The 15,731-nt window shown below is 33.2% G+C and overlaps 1 protein-coding gene across 1 annotated transcript in view; it reads left to right on the top strand.

Moving 5' to 3' along the window:
• The first annotated feature begins 686 nt into the window (after positions 1-686).
• The window catches only part of LOC110113222 (nuclear pore complex protein NUP107), a 42,140-nt gene continuing 27,095 nt past the window's right edge, over positions 687-15,731 (top strand). Inside the window, exons 1-6 of the mRNA XM_028692204.1 lie at positions 687-957; positions 1,495-1,868; positions 2,651-2,720; positions 3,960-4,075; positions 7,477-7,508; positions 7,600-7,743. Coding sequence (XP_028548037.1) covers positions 878-957; positions 1,495-1,868; positions 2,651-2,720; positions 3,960-4,075; positions 7,477-7,508; positions 7,600-7,743 — 816 coding nt within the window. The 5' untranslated portion in view covers positions 687-877. The remainder of the gene's footprint in view (positions 958-1,494; positions 1,869-2,650; positions 2,721-3,959; positions 4,076-7,476; positions 7,509-7,599; positions 7,744-15,731) is intronic.

Below are 15,731 nucleotides of genomic sequence, written 5' to 3' on the forward strand. Positions count from 1 at the left end.
CGACAATCTTGGGCTCGTTGGATTCGTCTCGTCGAGCAGCTTGATTCGATTGTAAGTTTGCTGAAATCGAAGTTCAGATGATCTCAGACTTAATTTTTGAAGTTTCCAACCTGATTTTCCTCGAGATTCGTGCCCGATCAAGATAATTTTTTGATGATATATCAATAATGGAATGCAATTCAGGAATAATTATGAATGGAACAAATATTAAATTGTCATGCACCAGCACAACAAGAGCACAATACTACTCACCCAACTAAATTAAGGTTTCATTTCGGACGACTTTTTTGTGGCTTCTTTAAGCAGCTTTTTAATAAAAAAATTTAAAAATTTATGCTAAAAAGCTGTTTTAAGAAGCAACAAAAAACCGTCTCAGACGAAGGCTAAGATTTTTTTGGGAAAACTTTTTTTATTGCTTTTTAAAATAATTTTTTAGTTATAAATTATTAAATTATAGTTTAAAAATTTGTATACTAGAAAATATCTTTATAAAATAATAAAAAATCTGTCTCAATTAATATTTTATTTGAGATGACGTTTTCATTGATTTTTAAAATAAATTTTTGTTGAATTAAAATTCTTAAAAAATAATAAAAGAAACTACCTAAAATAAAATCTAAGCCAAAGCGTCTGAACTGACTTTGGTCCGCCAACTTTCAGCCTTTGAATAACCAGTGGGTCTTCGGGCTATTTCGGAATGCCCGCGCTCTGTCTGTATCTTTAAGTGTCCTGTCGCACTGGACACGAATTCGAGGGTTAGGTTTTGCTTAAGTTCCTGTGTTACTTCTCCGGCGATCGCAGATGCCTTTCCTCCTCTTCGTCTTCCTTCTCTAGAGTTGCCTTTGTTCGGCATTTCTCTTTGGGATCCCTGTTCGAAATGGAAGCGGACATGGACACTTCTCCGAGCTACTTCAATCCCGAAGATCTGAGCAGCAGGGAGAAGTATCGCCGTTACAGGTGTGCTCTGTTTATCATGGGCTAGGTTTTTTTTCTTCTTCTGTTTTAGGCTCTGTTTGGATGTTTGGAATTTAAGAGGGTTCATTTTGTTGGACAAACATTACTATCTATGGGATTGCAAAGCCGGCATTTGCAACAATGAATTAGTTCTATTTTTTATTTTTTGTAAAATTTTTGTAAATTTAATCGTGCAGGAAGTGGAATTGTCCATAATGCTAGTAAAATTTCCCCATGATAGGTACATATACATGTTTATTTATGCATAGGTATATGTAAATATGTGTGCGCATGTATAGGGTTATAGTTTTTGCAGGGAGGTGAGAGCATCAAATTTAACCATTTAAGAGCAGCTTTGGATCAAATGAGATCAGATTTAAGAGGCTAATAAGATTATATTAACTTTAGTTCAGATGTCAATTCCACTTCCATGAAGTGGTACCACCATCATTTCACTCCTTCCTCACTTCACAATAACTGCAACCAAACATGCCCTAGTTTGATGCCATACTTATATTTTAAAATATGTTTGATATGCAGGAAAAGGCAGTCTACGTCGAGCACTTCACCTCTCTTTGGAAATTCTGTTTCTAAGTTTTCTGGAGCTAGACTCTTATATGAGGGCAATATCATACAAAGGAGACCCAATGCTGCACTTTTACTTGAAGAGATTAAACAAGAAGCTGAGAGTTATGATCTGGATGGTTTGGAGCAAAGTGCTCCTAAAACAAAATATTCATTAAAAGGACGAGAATCTGTTGATGATCATAGACTTGCTGAATCGAACACATGTTATAATTTTGCTCAATCTAGCCAACCAGTAAAATTATTGAAACAAGAGGATGAGCTGTTAGTAGATGGTGGAGAGACGACCTTTTCTCTTTTTGCATCCCTATTGGATTCTGCTCTTCAAGGTTTTTGAATTTCTTCATTCAGCACTTAATTTCCCTTGAAATTTCAGTTCTTGTATCCACTTGTGGAAATGAAGGTTAATACATGATTGGCACTTCAGCTTGCCTTCATAAAGCTTATTGTATAAATATAATGTTTTAGAAAGTATTTTATTTATGATTCATGTTTACTTAACCATTTCAATAATTTAGCGTATAACCAAAGCTTTTGAAACAAAATTGCATAAATATCCATATTAACGAGAAACCTCATAAAAGTTTGCTTCATTATGTAAATTAGATTTTGTTGGAAATTTGATGAAATTTCATATCCATCTAGATATTTTGTAGGTAACCCCATCATGCAGTTATTGTAGCATGCACAATTTGTTGACACATTTACAATAGTAATTTTATTTTACTTTTTGAAAGAATCCATTTGTTTATCTCTTGGGCTATGTTTTTTTTGGCTAATTATTTACTTATTATTGAAGTATTGTGAAGATTCATGATGCATAAAAAATTATTTGACAAAAAACGTCGTAATCTGCACTGAATAAGCAATATGTTCTTGGAAAGTATGACACTACATGAACTAGGACCAAATGCGACGGTTGTTAAAAACTTATTGAATTGCATTTGTAGAAAACATTATTTTTGTTGTAGTATATTAGCATTGTTGATACTTTGATATTAAGAAGTTTATTCCATTTTTTAATACTTTTGAATTTATGCCATTTAACATTTGACACCATAAAATATTAATTAGTTTGTGATATATCATTTTTTCTGTTTTCATGTTGCAGGGTTAATTCCTTTTCCTGATCTTATTTTACAATTTGAGAACACATGCCGAAGTGTCTCTGAGTCGATCAGGTGCTCATTTCATCATAAATTTCATTGAAGTTTTAGGTATTTCATACTTTTGGAAAATCCAGGAATACTTTGGTGGTTACCATATTACTCTTTTGCTTATATATGTGGGCATTTGGATATAATCACTTTGGGATATTTTCGTACAAAGCAGTTTAACTAGACCGTTTAAAGACACTTCACCCAAATACTTTGGTGGGTACCATATTACTCTTATGCTTATATATTTGGTTATTTGGACATAATCACTTTGGGATATTTTCTTACAAAACAGTTTAACTATACCATTTATGGATACTTTACCCAATTCCTTATTAGCATACATAAAAAGCCCAAATCATTTTTTTTAAATGCACACAACTTTTTCTTAAATGCACACAACTTCTTCAGTCTTTATTCATGAGCTAGCTAGGGTTGGTCTTACTTATCAAACCTTGGACATGTGGCATTCATCATCTATCTTTTAAAATTTTGTGCCTTGTCCTTGACCATCATTGAAGGCAAGTTGTGGCTGCTGTGTGGATCAGCTTACTTATAGGTTAATAACTGTTGAGAGGTGGTGGTTCTAGCTTTTGTGCTGCTGTATCTGCATAGACACAGTGACCTATTTGCTCCCCCATGGTGATCAGATGTGCAATCTAGCTCTCTTGATCGGACTGCAAGTTGAGTCTAGCTTTATGTCTGACTCATGGTGGTTATATGAAATACCAGTTCCGTGCATGCTGATTGCAGTGGCTGACATGTTGCTCTGCTCATGGCTGTGGGGGAAGATGATGCTACATAGCAGAAGGACTAGGAGTTCTAAGTTAGATTTAACAGAATATTGTCAGAAACTTTTTTTTTTTAATTCCCTTGTTTCAGATTTCTTATTTATAATTATGCTTACCATGTTGCTATTCTAAATTTTAATGAATTGTGAATGGTTAAATTTAGCATATATTGCCAATTCCACTTTGTTTACTTTATCTTGTTTAAACATTAACATTGGTAAAAAGCCTTGAAAGGTTAGGACATGTTTTCTTCTTATTTTCTTCCATTGTCAGTAATATGTTTATTGAGGTATAAATTTCTTTTGATAATATCATGAGTTTTCATCTTTGAACAGTAAATAATTTTGATATTTTCTTAATAAGTTGAGAGCTTTTCATCATCTTCATGAACTATTTTATGCTTCAGTGTATCACTAGTAGTATCAACAGAATGATGTTTCACAACTCATAATTTTGTGCTATGATTTTCTAGGTATGAAGTAGGTTGGAGGCATCGGGTGGTGGAGGACAAATTTATGCAACAGAAAGCGAAGTATTTACTCGATGAAGCAGCGTCTTGGTCACTTCTGTGGTATCTTTTTGGGAAAGGAAATCTCTCTTTATCCATATTAAAAGTTTTATGTTTATAGTTTTCAGAAAGTCTTGTTAAGGAATAACTATATGTAGATCTCTTGTTTCAACTGTGAGGTGCTGGAAAGTACAGTACGAGCAAGTTGCTCCTCTCCAAACTTCATTTTAAAGAGAGATAGAGAGAATGTGAAATCATTAATATGCATGGGAGATAAAGCAGTAAGTCATTTGGGCATGATCCCACCACCCACCCTAAACCATTGGAGTGACAGAGTTATCAGAGAGGATCAAAATTTAGTATCAATCGACATGCATAATGATGACTAAACTATTGAAGCTATTTGACAAGTTTTTGTTTCGCTATGCTGGTGTAAGGTCATCCAATTATAATTCAACTCTTAGAAGGAACAAACCACACATTAGTAGGATTTATCCCTCTTTTATTCATTGAGCCCAAGGACAAGCTGACAAATTTGTTTCTTGTAATCTCTCTCTCTCTCATACTAATTAATATGTAAGGTAAATGTACTTCTTGTGATATATATCTATTATTAAATAATATTTATGGATAATAAAAGATATAACGATATAAATATGTAGCAAAAATATGATTACCTGCCCACTACTAAGTTTCCAAACTAGTTACCTGCAGTTGTAAATGAATCATTCATTCATTCATTATGATTAAATGGTGCAATTTAGCTTCAGAAGTACTTCACAAGGGTTCAAGTCAAGCTTAAACTAATAACTAGGAGGCAGACTAAGACTTGATCTAGGGTTATGATGTTTTCCATGCTGAGGCCATCCTCCTTTTTGTATTTTCTCTTTTGATTTTCTTCCTTCTCTCGTGTTCTAGTGGTATTTAAAGAGACTATTGACGTATTGACATTACTATTATTTTGTTTGCTTACTTTCACAACCCTGGTGTGAGCATCATCTTCCTCCTCGTTCCATTTAATCTGTCCTTGTTTGATGCTTGCCAGATGATGAAGGTAATGAGGGCTACTTCTTGGTATATGTTTAATTTCTACGAAATAATCTTTGATCAATTGATATTTTTGGCGGCTTGATTTTTTTTTAATAATTTTTTGCTTTCCTTTCTGATGCGAAACAAACAAGAATTGCACGGAAATAGTTTAAAGGATTGCAAAGCTTGCTACTTAAGATTAAGGTTTCGTAAGATTAGATTAGAGAATTTTCAATCGTCGATCTTATTGTAGTAAGTAGTTACAAATCAAAAGTTTAAGGCAAGTTAAGATAGATATGAAATTATCACAGAACAACAAATATGTTTTAATACAATCCCACGATTAATATTTAGAAAGTTCACTATGAGTTACCATGCCCACTCACACTCAAAGTATGGCTTAGCGGAGAAAGGTCTTCAGCACACCCAACGATGCCACGAGGACAGTCGCAACGCCAACGGTCTTGATCCACGGGAAGGTCGACAGTGGTGGAAAGGTAGCCGCGGAAGGGGAAGGTGTAGATCTCCCAATGAGAAGCCAAGACGTCTTAGGCTTTTGAAGATCGATCGTATGTGCCAAGCAATAGAGGATGTGCTTGACGTATCTTTCCTCCGTCTCGTCGTATTCCCAATCGGGGTCGTAGAAAGGAGAGAGAAGAATGTCAATCTCCCCACGATCGTTGTAAGCGAAACCCGTGATCAACCTCGGGATCGGCCATTCGACATTGAAAGGAGATGAGAGGACGTCGTCTTCGTCTTTTGGCTTCAAAATTCCCAAGGGAGGGAGCAAGGAGGGGGCGGCCAAAGTGGAGAAGAGAGAGTGGCGGGTGGTTTGGGGAAGATGCTTAGGTTAAAAGTAGGAGAAAGTGAATTACTACAAATCTGAAATTGATTTCAGATTTTGAGTAGTTTTGGAGGGAATCAATTTGAAATTGATTTCAAATTTCAAATATAATTGAGGTCCCAATAGGAAAAACATTAGGAGAGCCCATTAATGGGGGCCGGCGGCATGGAGAGAGAGGGGAAGGGGTTTTGCGTTAATCCTGAAATTTATTCCAGAATTTGAATAATTGGGGAAGGGAATTGATTTAGCATTTAATGGGGGGATCCCCATGGGGGGCCGACGGCATAGTGAAGGGGGGAGGGAATTAGGGAAGAGATTTGGGAGTTTCCAAGTAGAGGTGGAGGATTAGGAAAAGGAATTAATAATTCAACTTTGATTTATTTTGAGATTGATTGCATGATTGAAACTTTCCTAATGTGGACCTCCTTATACGACAATAATTTGAATTTCTAATTTTTGAATTTCAAATAAAACCAAAATTTCCCTCTCATGCGAGCTCAACTAGGAAGTCATTATGATGATTGACATCAGCATAATGAATGGGAATTATGAGAGAAGAGGGGTCGGCGGCAAGGGGTTGGGGCGGGTTGGAGAGTGGTTGGGAGGATGGAGTTGAGTGGTGGAGCTAGTGGACGATGGGCTTGGGGAAGGGGAATTATGTGGTGAGCTTGATGGTGGGCTTGGACGGCGGTGGTATTATGGAGGCCGGCGGGTGGGAGTGAGGGAAGAGGTGGAGAAGACGACGATAAAATAGAAAACCACGAGTCGAGGACTCTTCCAACGACTGGTGGGCCTTGCACTTGCTCCCTTTGAGCTCTCTCTCCCTTCTCTAGCTCTCATGCAAGAAGAAGAAACAAGATAAAATTTTCATTCAATAATTCATCATCTAATACATAAGAGAATGACCACATATATAGGACTCACAATGACAAATAAACAAAAGACAACTAACAATAATGCCCCTCGGGCTACAATAGTGACCAACTACCCATAAGGGCAAAAAATGGAAAACTGAAGAAATAATAATGACTAATACATAAAAATGCATCAAAAGTAAAGACTCTCCATCGTGGCCATCGATCTCCTGTGTCGCCTCTGATAGACGCGTCGAAACCTCGTATCGATGTCCCCATCACTTTCCCTCTTTCAAATATACATTAAAATCCATTGACAAAACTGTAGTTGATTTCATCATCCTGTTCTTCTTTCATGTGGCTTATGATGATGATGATTGTTCTCATCCTGTTCCACCAACATAGCAAAAAGATCTCATAGACAAATCTTAGTTCAAGTAGAGAAAAGGATAGGGGGAAAAAAGAAAAAAATGAGTGGAATTCATGGAGGAGGAAAAATGAGTGGTAGAAGGCAATGCGGTTAGAAATGGGCTTGAAAACGTGCATAATACTTGTAACAATCATTAGGAATTCATGGAGGAGGATTAAGGAAATCAATGGCTCCAAATAGCTGGGATAAGGGCTAATGATGATTATAAAGCTCAGTTGTTTCTTAACTCAAAGTTAGCCATAGCGTCATCATTTCTTTATGGCAACATATTGCTGATCAAAGCATATTCTTCTATTGATTTATCTTTTTTTCAAATTTCTGCAGGAAATGAGGAACTTCCACGAGATCTTATTATGGTACTTTATCGTGTTCTTTTTCTGTAATTTGTGCTAATGTTTTACTCAAATTCTCGTTCGATCCATCTAAAGCTCCCCAACTTTTACTCAGTGTCCATCAACCTCACATCAGGAGGCGTGCCAGTTTGTTTCTACAAATTTCACTGCAGAATTATGTCTTCGTATTGTACTTTGGCTGGAAGGGCTAGCTACAAAAGCTCTCGAGTTAGAAAAGAAGGTTTTTCTTGTTTTTCTCTAATATAAATTTAGTGCCTTGCAATCTAATCATTGGGCCCTATTTGTCGACATTTAGCGATCTAAGTTTTCCTGGTTTTCTTGAGCTTTGTAAACTGACATTTAATTTATCTTTATAGCATTATATAAATATTAACATTTATCTTCGCAGGGAAGATTTTACATTTTGTGATATGATATTAATGTTTTGAAAAATTTACTAGGAACTTTGCAGTAATTTGTTTAATATTAGCAGTTGAATAGTCATGCAAACGAAGAATATTCATTTAAGATTCTTAAAAGATGAAGGTGCACATATTTTTAAACTGAAATTTAACTAGGCACTGGGACCTATATTAACGTTTAATATTGAATTGACATTTACAGAGTTATCAACAGGTGGATATACGTATTGAAGAATTTCTCCTTTGTTGAGTTTATTTTAGTAGTCTGGTTTGTGTTGTTGCCATGAAATGTCTAATACATATAGTATGCGTGATGTTTCATTGTAAGAAATATTTTTTTAGTTTTCAGCATATGCCTTTTCCTGCTTTATCCATGCATGTCATTATTTATTTGGTTTATTATTTTTCCTCTAGGAACATTTCTGTTGACATTACTTAAGAAAGTTAAGACAATGAAGGTGCACATCTCATTTTGATCCGTTAGTTAGGAGCTTTAGCTATCAACCAAGAGTTCTTAGATTTGAAGCTTGCGTATGTGATGTGTGTGTGAGTTTGCCTTAATTGGCTCAAAAGTTACAAAAGTTACAAGATGTTAGAGGAGTTTTTAGCGACATCTCTTTTTCATTTTGTCAAGTTACTTCTTATGGTCAATGTTATAAAATATATAGGCATCTTTAATGCAGTATGATTTCCCAAGGCACTAGGCTCTGCATTACAAACTAATTTGAGTGAAGTGAAATATTAAAAATAAATAGCCATTTTACTTTAAAAGCCTATTTCAGTTATCAAGAATAATTTTGAAGAATATAAAATGTTAATAATCACCGTTAAATATATTGGATGAAATAATGCCATTCCAAGTTTCATAATCTTGCTAAATAGATTATCTTTAAGAAATTTAAATAATTTATACAGTTAAGCTACTTTAATTTTAAGTGCATAACAAAAATAGTCTAAACTTTACTTTTTTCCTTATGATCACAATTATTATTAATGCTCTATTCTCCATCGCCAGATTTGTAGTCAATCCTCATCTTCCTTTCTCCTTGAATTTCATCCTCTTCACGTGCAATATTTGGCTATCTAGGACTTAATACTTTTGCACCAAAATCGCTTTATGTGTAATAACGTTTATTTTGTTTCTCCAACACCGAATGCTCTTTTTGTGCCACCATCAAATTTCATCATCAAAGTCTAGCTGATTTGTCGTGTATCACGTTTCTTTCCATTCAGGCACGTTGTTCTCCTCACTGTTTTGTCCCTTAAAACAAGTTGCTCCTGTAGGCAACATTTAAGGGAATGCTTGGATTAATTCTTGTTTTATGTTTTCAAAAACAAGTATTTCAGAAGAAATTGTATATTTTGCAATATTTTTTCATTTCGTGCTTTTGGAATCAAAATGACTTGTATTCCTAAAATTTTGAAAACAAATAGGAGGGTGTTTTCACATGTCTTGGATACATGGCTGTGCGTTTTTTAAATTAATTTGACTAATGAGATATTGCAGTCTTAATCAATATAAAATTATGTTATTAAAATTGTATTGGTGTTTAATTATGTTAATCTGGTTTAAATTAATTAAAATAATCTATTAGACTTTGTCTATGAAGGATAGTTGTGATTAAAATTTTTTGGTTATTTTTTAACAAATTAATTAATTTAATTTTTATACTGAGTGTAATTAATTTGGATTAAATTAACATTATTAAAATTTTATTAGAATGAAATTAATATAATCATGCATAGGATAATTAATTAAATTATTTATAAATTAATAATATAAATAGGTACATTATGAATCATTCATGCTAACTAAAGATTAATAAAGTATTTATTTGAGTGCCTAAATATTTAATTATTAATAAAATTTATTATTAAGCATGAAATAATTAATCAACTCATAAATGATCAAAATAATCAATAATTAACTCTTTTCTTAGGTTAATTAATTTTACTAATCAACTTTGTTATGGTTAATTATCTTTACTCTGGAGTTTAATTAATATATTTATTTAAGGCTTGTATAATTAAAATATTAATTAAACTAATAGATTGACATAAATATATATTTAATTAATTAAAATAATAATTAACCTAATAAGTTACTTCTAATTATTGACTACTAGCTATTTTGAACTAATTAAGATATATATAATGATTAATAAGAATTATTCATAGTTTTAATTAATTATAAATTAAATAATTAATTATGGTAATTATACACGTATAAATTATGTGTTTCATTTTTCTCTTGCTGAATATGTTTTTTGTTATTATTTCTACAATAAAAAATTTAGTCGATCGTCCAATATGTTTTCTTGTAGGTGAAAACAAGTATTAAAAAATAAATTAAAATAAAAACAATTTTAAGCACAAATAAAGTTAAAATAAAATAGATCTAAACTTTGCTTAAGTGGAGCAAAATGCAACTTATGTTGTAGGAATGAAAAAGAGAGGCACGCCGACAATTCATGGCGGAGTGCATAAAAGTGGGAAGGGATAGGTGTTTTGTGAAGTTATATCTATAGAAATTTTTTTTTTTCTTAATTTTCACACAATCACACTATTTAAGCTATATTTCTCCTAGGAGTTGGTTTTCTTTTTGAAGAAAGAAAAAAATGAGGTTAAGGCTTCGTTCTACGTATGGGATGTGGAGGAGAGTATATAGGAAGTGCTATAAGGGAGATTGAGAGAGGCTGCAGTTCTTTTGCATGTAGGAAAGTGCCAGTTGGGTTGTTGGGGTTTTGCTGGGCTACTATTGAAAGAAAACAAGATCACGATAGAGAGAGGTTGGGGACCAAAAGTAATCAAATTGATCCAGGTTTTTGTGAGTTGGGCATTCCGGCATTGCACTTGTTCTACATGTGGGGTCTTAGCGAGAGAGACAAGATCATAATGCTACAAAGAAAGGGCAAATGATCTTCATTGGAGGGAGAAGTTGTCCAAAAAGAAGGGAAAGAGGCTTTGGGTTCGAGTCTTGCGTATGTGATGTGTGTGTTTGCCTTAATTGGTCTAAATGTCCAAAAAAAAAAGAGCTTGAGTTTGAGAAGACCTGCCTTATTGGGTTGAGAAACGACATGATTAAACACTAAATCCTATTTCTCCTTAGCAGCATTTAGTAAGTTATGAATGTTGAATTTCTCTTTTCCTTGAAATATTGTTGGTCCTATCAATGCATTCTCCAACAAGCTCTTTTCGAGACTTCCTTACCATAGATGTCAATGACATTCTAGCGAGCCTTGCCGTGGATGATTTCCTCAACAATATTTTATTTTTAATACCTTCCCCAATGAGTTTTAGTCGTGAGTTCACCTTCCTCAGCGAGCTCCTATCGTAATCGTTTCTTTGTTCTCAAAGGTTTCAAGAAATTGAGGAGAAACTTGAGCTCAAGCCTTCAATTGATATAATGAGCCAAGTTCTAGCTCATGTGTACTATGAGATAAGCGAGCTAAGCTCGAGTTATCTATTACTTGAGTTCAAATTGACTCATTTATACCCTTATCTTGTGGATGACAAGGGAAACAATGGAGTGTGAGATTGAGCAGTGAGACTAGTAATGGTGTAGTATGGAGAGATTATGACTTCTTTAAGCATTCAACTAGGGGTGTAAGTGAGTCAAGCTGACTCATGAACCGGCTTGAGCTCGCCTCGATGAGCCAACAAGTCAAGCTTGAGCCAGCATTGACTCGACTCATTAGCTTGTGAGCTGGTTCGCTTAAAAATTATGAATATAAAATGCACTTAAAATATATTAGCATTCAGGATTTTAAGTACAAAGTTGTTAAAAATGTTTAAAAATTACACCTGACTTTCTTGTATTAAGTGGTTATTTATTAATTTTTCTTTAATTTCTCATTCCTTTTATCATTTTATTATAAAAATTGCTTGTATCAAAAGCATTTTCTCTCTATCATAATAAATGAACCAACTCGAACTCGAGATTAAGCTTGAGTTTGATTGAGCTTGAACTTGATTAATTAATCAAGCTCAAGCCAGGGGTGAGTCGAGCTCGATTCGACTTGTTTACACTCCTACATCCAACTGAATCGATAGCTACTTTTGTGTAAGAGACTAGACAAAGAAGAAGTTAGATGGGGGTGTAGCATTACAGAGATACTAGTCTTGACTAACCCATAAAAAATATAATTCAGTTTGCATCATTTTACCATATTTGATTCAAGTGCCCTACAAATCTTAAATTGATTTAAAACTTAAAATTGCCAATTAATGCATTAATTGGAGCATCAATTTAACTTATTTAGCCTCAAGGAAAGTTAAATATGCATTAAGCTTATATAGAAGTTATGTTTTGATTAAAATTATTAAATTAATGTTTAATTATTTGACCATGGTTTGGAGGGAGAAGTTCCTTATTTAGTCAAGCTAAAACTTTAATGAGAACATACAAAACCTAACCTTAGATCCTAATTAAGATTATGCTTTTAATTAAGATAATTAAATTTTGGCCAAGCCAATTCAATTTTTAACTCGATATTAAGGTCCTTTTAACTTTTAATCTGACTGCAAATAAACTTTATAAATCGATTGGGCTTGATTTTGGGTAATTAGTTGTTTTAGCTGGAGCTTATTTATATTAATTAATTAAATAATATTTATGAGCCCTAATTTTGGGTAAATAAAGAAATTAAAATTTAGTACAAATTTCCTTAGAATGAAGGACTATTTACTAGAGAAAAATGAGATAACGGTTCCATTTCACTTCATGGCTTTCTTAGCTGGCCATCACAAGTAATAATTCTTAGGAATGATAATGAGCGATGTGTGGTTTTATCTTGAGATTGTTTAAGGAATTTAGTTGGTATTTATCTTCAAAATATTCATATATTAAAAAACTCTAAAGTAATGACCATCTCCACTTAAATATAAATGGAAAGATAATTGAGTAGTTGGGATGTTGATTATATAGCCCACGGTGTGCATCATCCATCCTCACCATAGTTCTATTGACGCTCCTCTTTAAGTATGCAATGTTTGATGCATATCACATACGGATATGTGTTCGACATAGCTCTGATATGTGTCGGACACGACAAAGACTTGTCTAGACATGTGTCCTAAATATTTTATAAAAATAAGTTTTAAATGTAATTTCCTATATATATATTATATTATATATATATATATATATATATATAATATATATATATATATAATTTTATATATTTTTGCATCAACAAAACACTCGCTGCATCTCTCACATTTCCTTAACAACTTGTGGTTACGGCTTTACTTTGACACACAAAAGCAGCTTGATGTTGGTGTTCGACGACGTCTCGTGGATGCGATGCTTGAAGACGGTTAAATGATGACGCCTGTCCCCCAAACAATCATGCCTCCATGCCATTGTGCAATCTTGACATCACATTTTGACGAGCACATCCAACATCGTCTCAAATTCGATGGTCGACTCTCTTTCAACATCAACACCCTCTTGACATTAGTATTAGAGTTGGATGACTTATTATTTTTAATTTTCTGCTTATTTAATTTATATGCACTATTTTTAAGATATAAATATTATAATGCTGTCCAAGTTGTATTCAGGTTTTATATTTTCATTAGTTGATGCACCTTGTGTTCCTGTCCAGTCCTAGCTAGTCTCAATTGAGCTAAAGATTGAAAGGCCAGGTTCAAAATGAGATGTTTGCCTTGCTCCAATCAATTTAGATAACTAATGGAGGAAGCTTTGTGTGGGATTGTGGGAGGGATTAGGACATTGACAGGGCATATAATAAGAACTTTACTTAGTAAGATATAGAACCTTTGAAAGCAATGAACTCAAGAGTGTAGATTAATTATTTGGGTAGGGGGGTGGCAGTGTGTTGGTAGCGGAGAAGAAAAATGGTGTTTACAAAGGAGATTTGTTAGAGCTCACTTGTTATTTATAATCCTTTAATGGATTGATTAATGTTTAAAATTCACATTTTACTTTGTTAGATAACTTTGGCTTAACTTTAAGATGACTTTAAGCATGACATATCGTCATTATTATTATCATCAATTTTTGACAAGCTGGCAAAGGCAAGAGTTGACGTCAATATAAGGCAAAGATAGCGGATTAATCAATTTTGCAGGCTAGATTACCATTCTTAATTTTTTTTATATCCATCTTTGATAGTTATGAGGAGGTTACCTAGCTATTGTAAGGATTTCCTTTTAGGTTTATAACAATTTTTTTTAAATAAATTAAAGTAGTAGTTGGCAGATTAGTGGGTTTTCATACATGAGAAATTATGATGGAGAAGGAAAAAGAAAAGTGAAAACAAAAAGAAAGAATGTGAAAGTGATGACAATCAAGACATTAAGAATGAAAATTGTGGTTTTTTTTAATATTTTTTATTTTATAAGAAATGAAAATTTTGATATAGGTGAAGAATTAAAGAGATAAAAGAAGAATGAGATTGAGGAGACTTACTTGATTAACACCTTAAAGGGAGGCATGAGGTAGATAGGCAAAACATATGAAGAAATTTCAGAATGGAAAATAAATTTTAGTAGGGATGCTACACAAAAATATTTTCTCTATTTCGTTTTAACTAACCGAAATACAATAATTTCGGCACAATTTATAAAAATAGACCTGATTGAAAATAGAAAAATACTCTTAAACTGATATGAAAAATGCTAAATCAGTTTGAAATAACCAATGATATTTAAATCACGAATAATTAATTTATTGAGAGATAAGGACAACCATATGATATATTAAACAATCTTGGAAATATAAAGTCGCTATTCAAGAATGGGTTACACTTGCACTACATTAGTAAGTAGGGATGATGACAACTCTTGATGGTTTTAGTCTCCTTATGAAAGTTAAAGAGAAAGAGATAAGTTAGGAGATGGGTTTGCTGATGGAGAGTGCAATGATAGGTAAGTTAAGGAGAAAGAGGTAAGCTAGGAGATGGGTTGCCAATGGAGAGTGCAATGACACGTGTTGAAAAAGATGGGGTTAAGTGGTAGCTAACCCATTGTGATTTTCTATGTAGCATTGATACTCTTGTTTATGCCCTAAGACAACTTAGCCGCAGCAATGTTATAATACATAACTAAATGAATTTGGTGTTGAATTGCAAATTAGTTTTATGGTACTTGTGCTGCTCAAATCTCGACTTAAATAGTAGCTAAATTCAAAGGCATTTGTCATTTACATTAAATAATAAAATATGACTTAATGTTATGTGGATAGAATTTGTATAAAATGATTTGTGAAGAATATGTTTAAAATATGAAATAACATTTTAAGAGTAAGTGATGAGGAAAAATAAATAAGATATGCCCGAATTATGTATTAATTACTTTAACTCCAACTACTATTATGACATTATAAATTAAAGTTTTCTCATTAACAAGTGTCGTTATCAATGCATTTGATAATGTATTATTATACTAAGTTGTGCTATTAGTTCATAAACTCCAATAAGGAACAATAGTATTCATTTAACATGATATCAATTTATATTAAGGAACGAACTTAATTGAATAGTGGGAACCCTATTTGATGTCAAAAAAAAAGGTTAAGAAGATGGAGTATAAGGAGTTTTTGTCGAGGAGAAGAGGAGTGACAGCCAGAAGAAGAAGAGGTGGCTAAACAATTTGCAATGACTCCTAGTAGGATTTACCAAATCACATATTGAATATGATGCAATTGGAAAATGGGATTAACTGATCAATAATATTTATATGCCTTAAAATGTTGTCTCGGTTAAATCTTGCAAACTAACTGTCCCTTGGCATCATCACCTATTTTCATTTGTAGGAATCACTTGAGACTTGCAAATTATATATATATATATATATATAT

Source organism: Dendrobium catenatum, unplaced genomic scaffold (genome assembly GCF_001605985.2).
Source record: "Dendrobium catenatum unplaced genomic scaffold, ASM160598v2 original_scaffold_144855, whole genome shotgun sequence".
In the NCBI taxonomy this organism is placed as follows: domain Eukaryota; kingdom Viridiplantae; phylum Streptophyta; class Magnoliopsida; order Asparagales; family Orchidaceae; genus Dendrobium; species Dendrobium catenatum.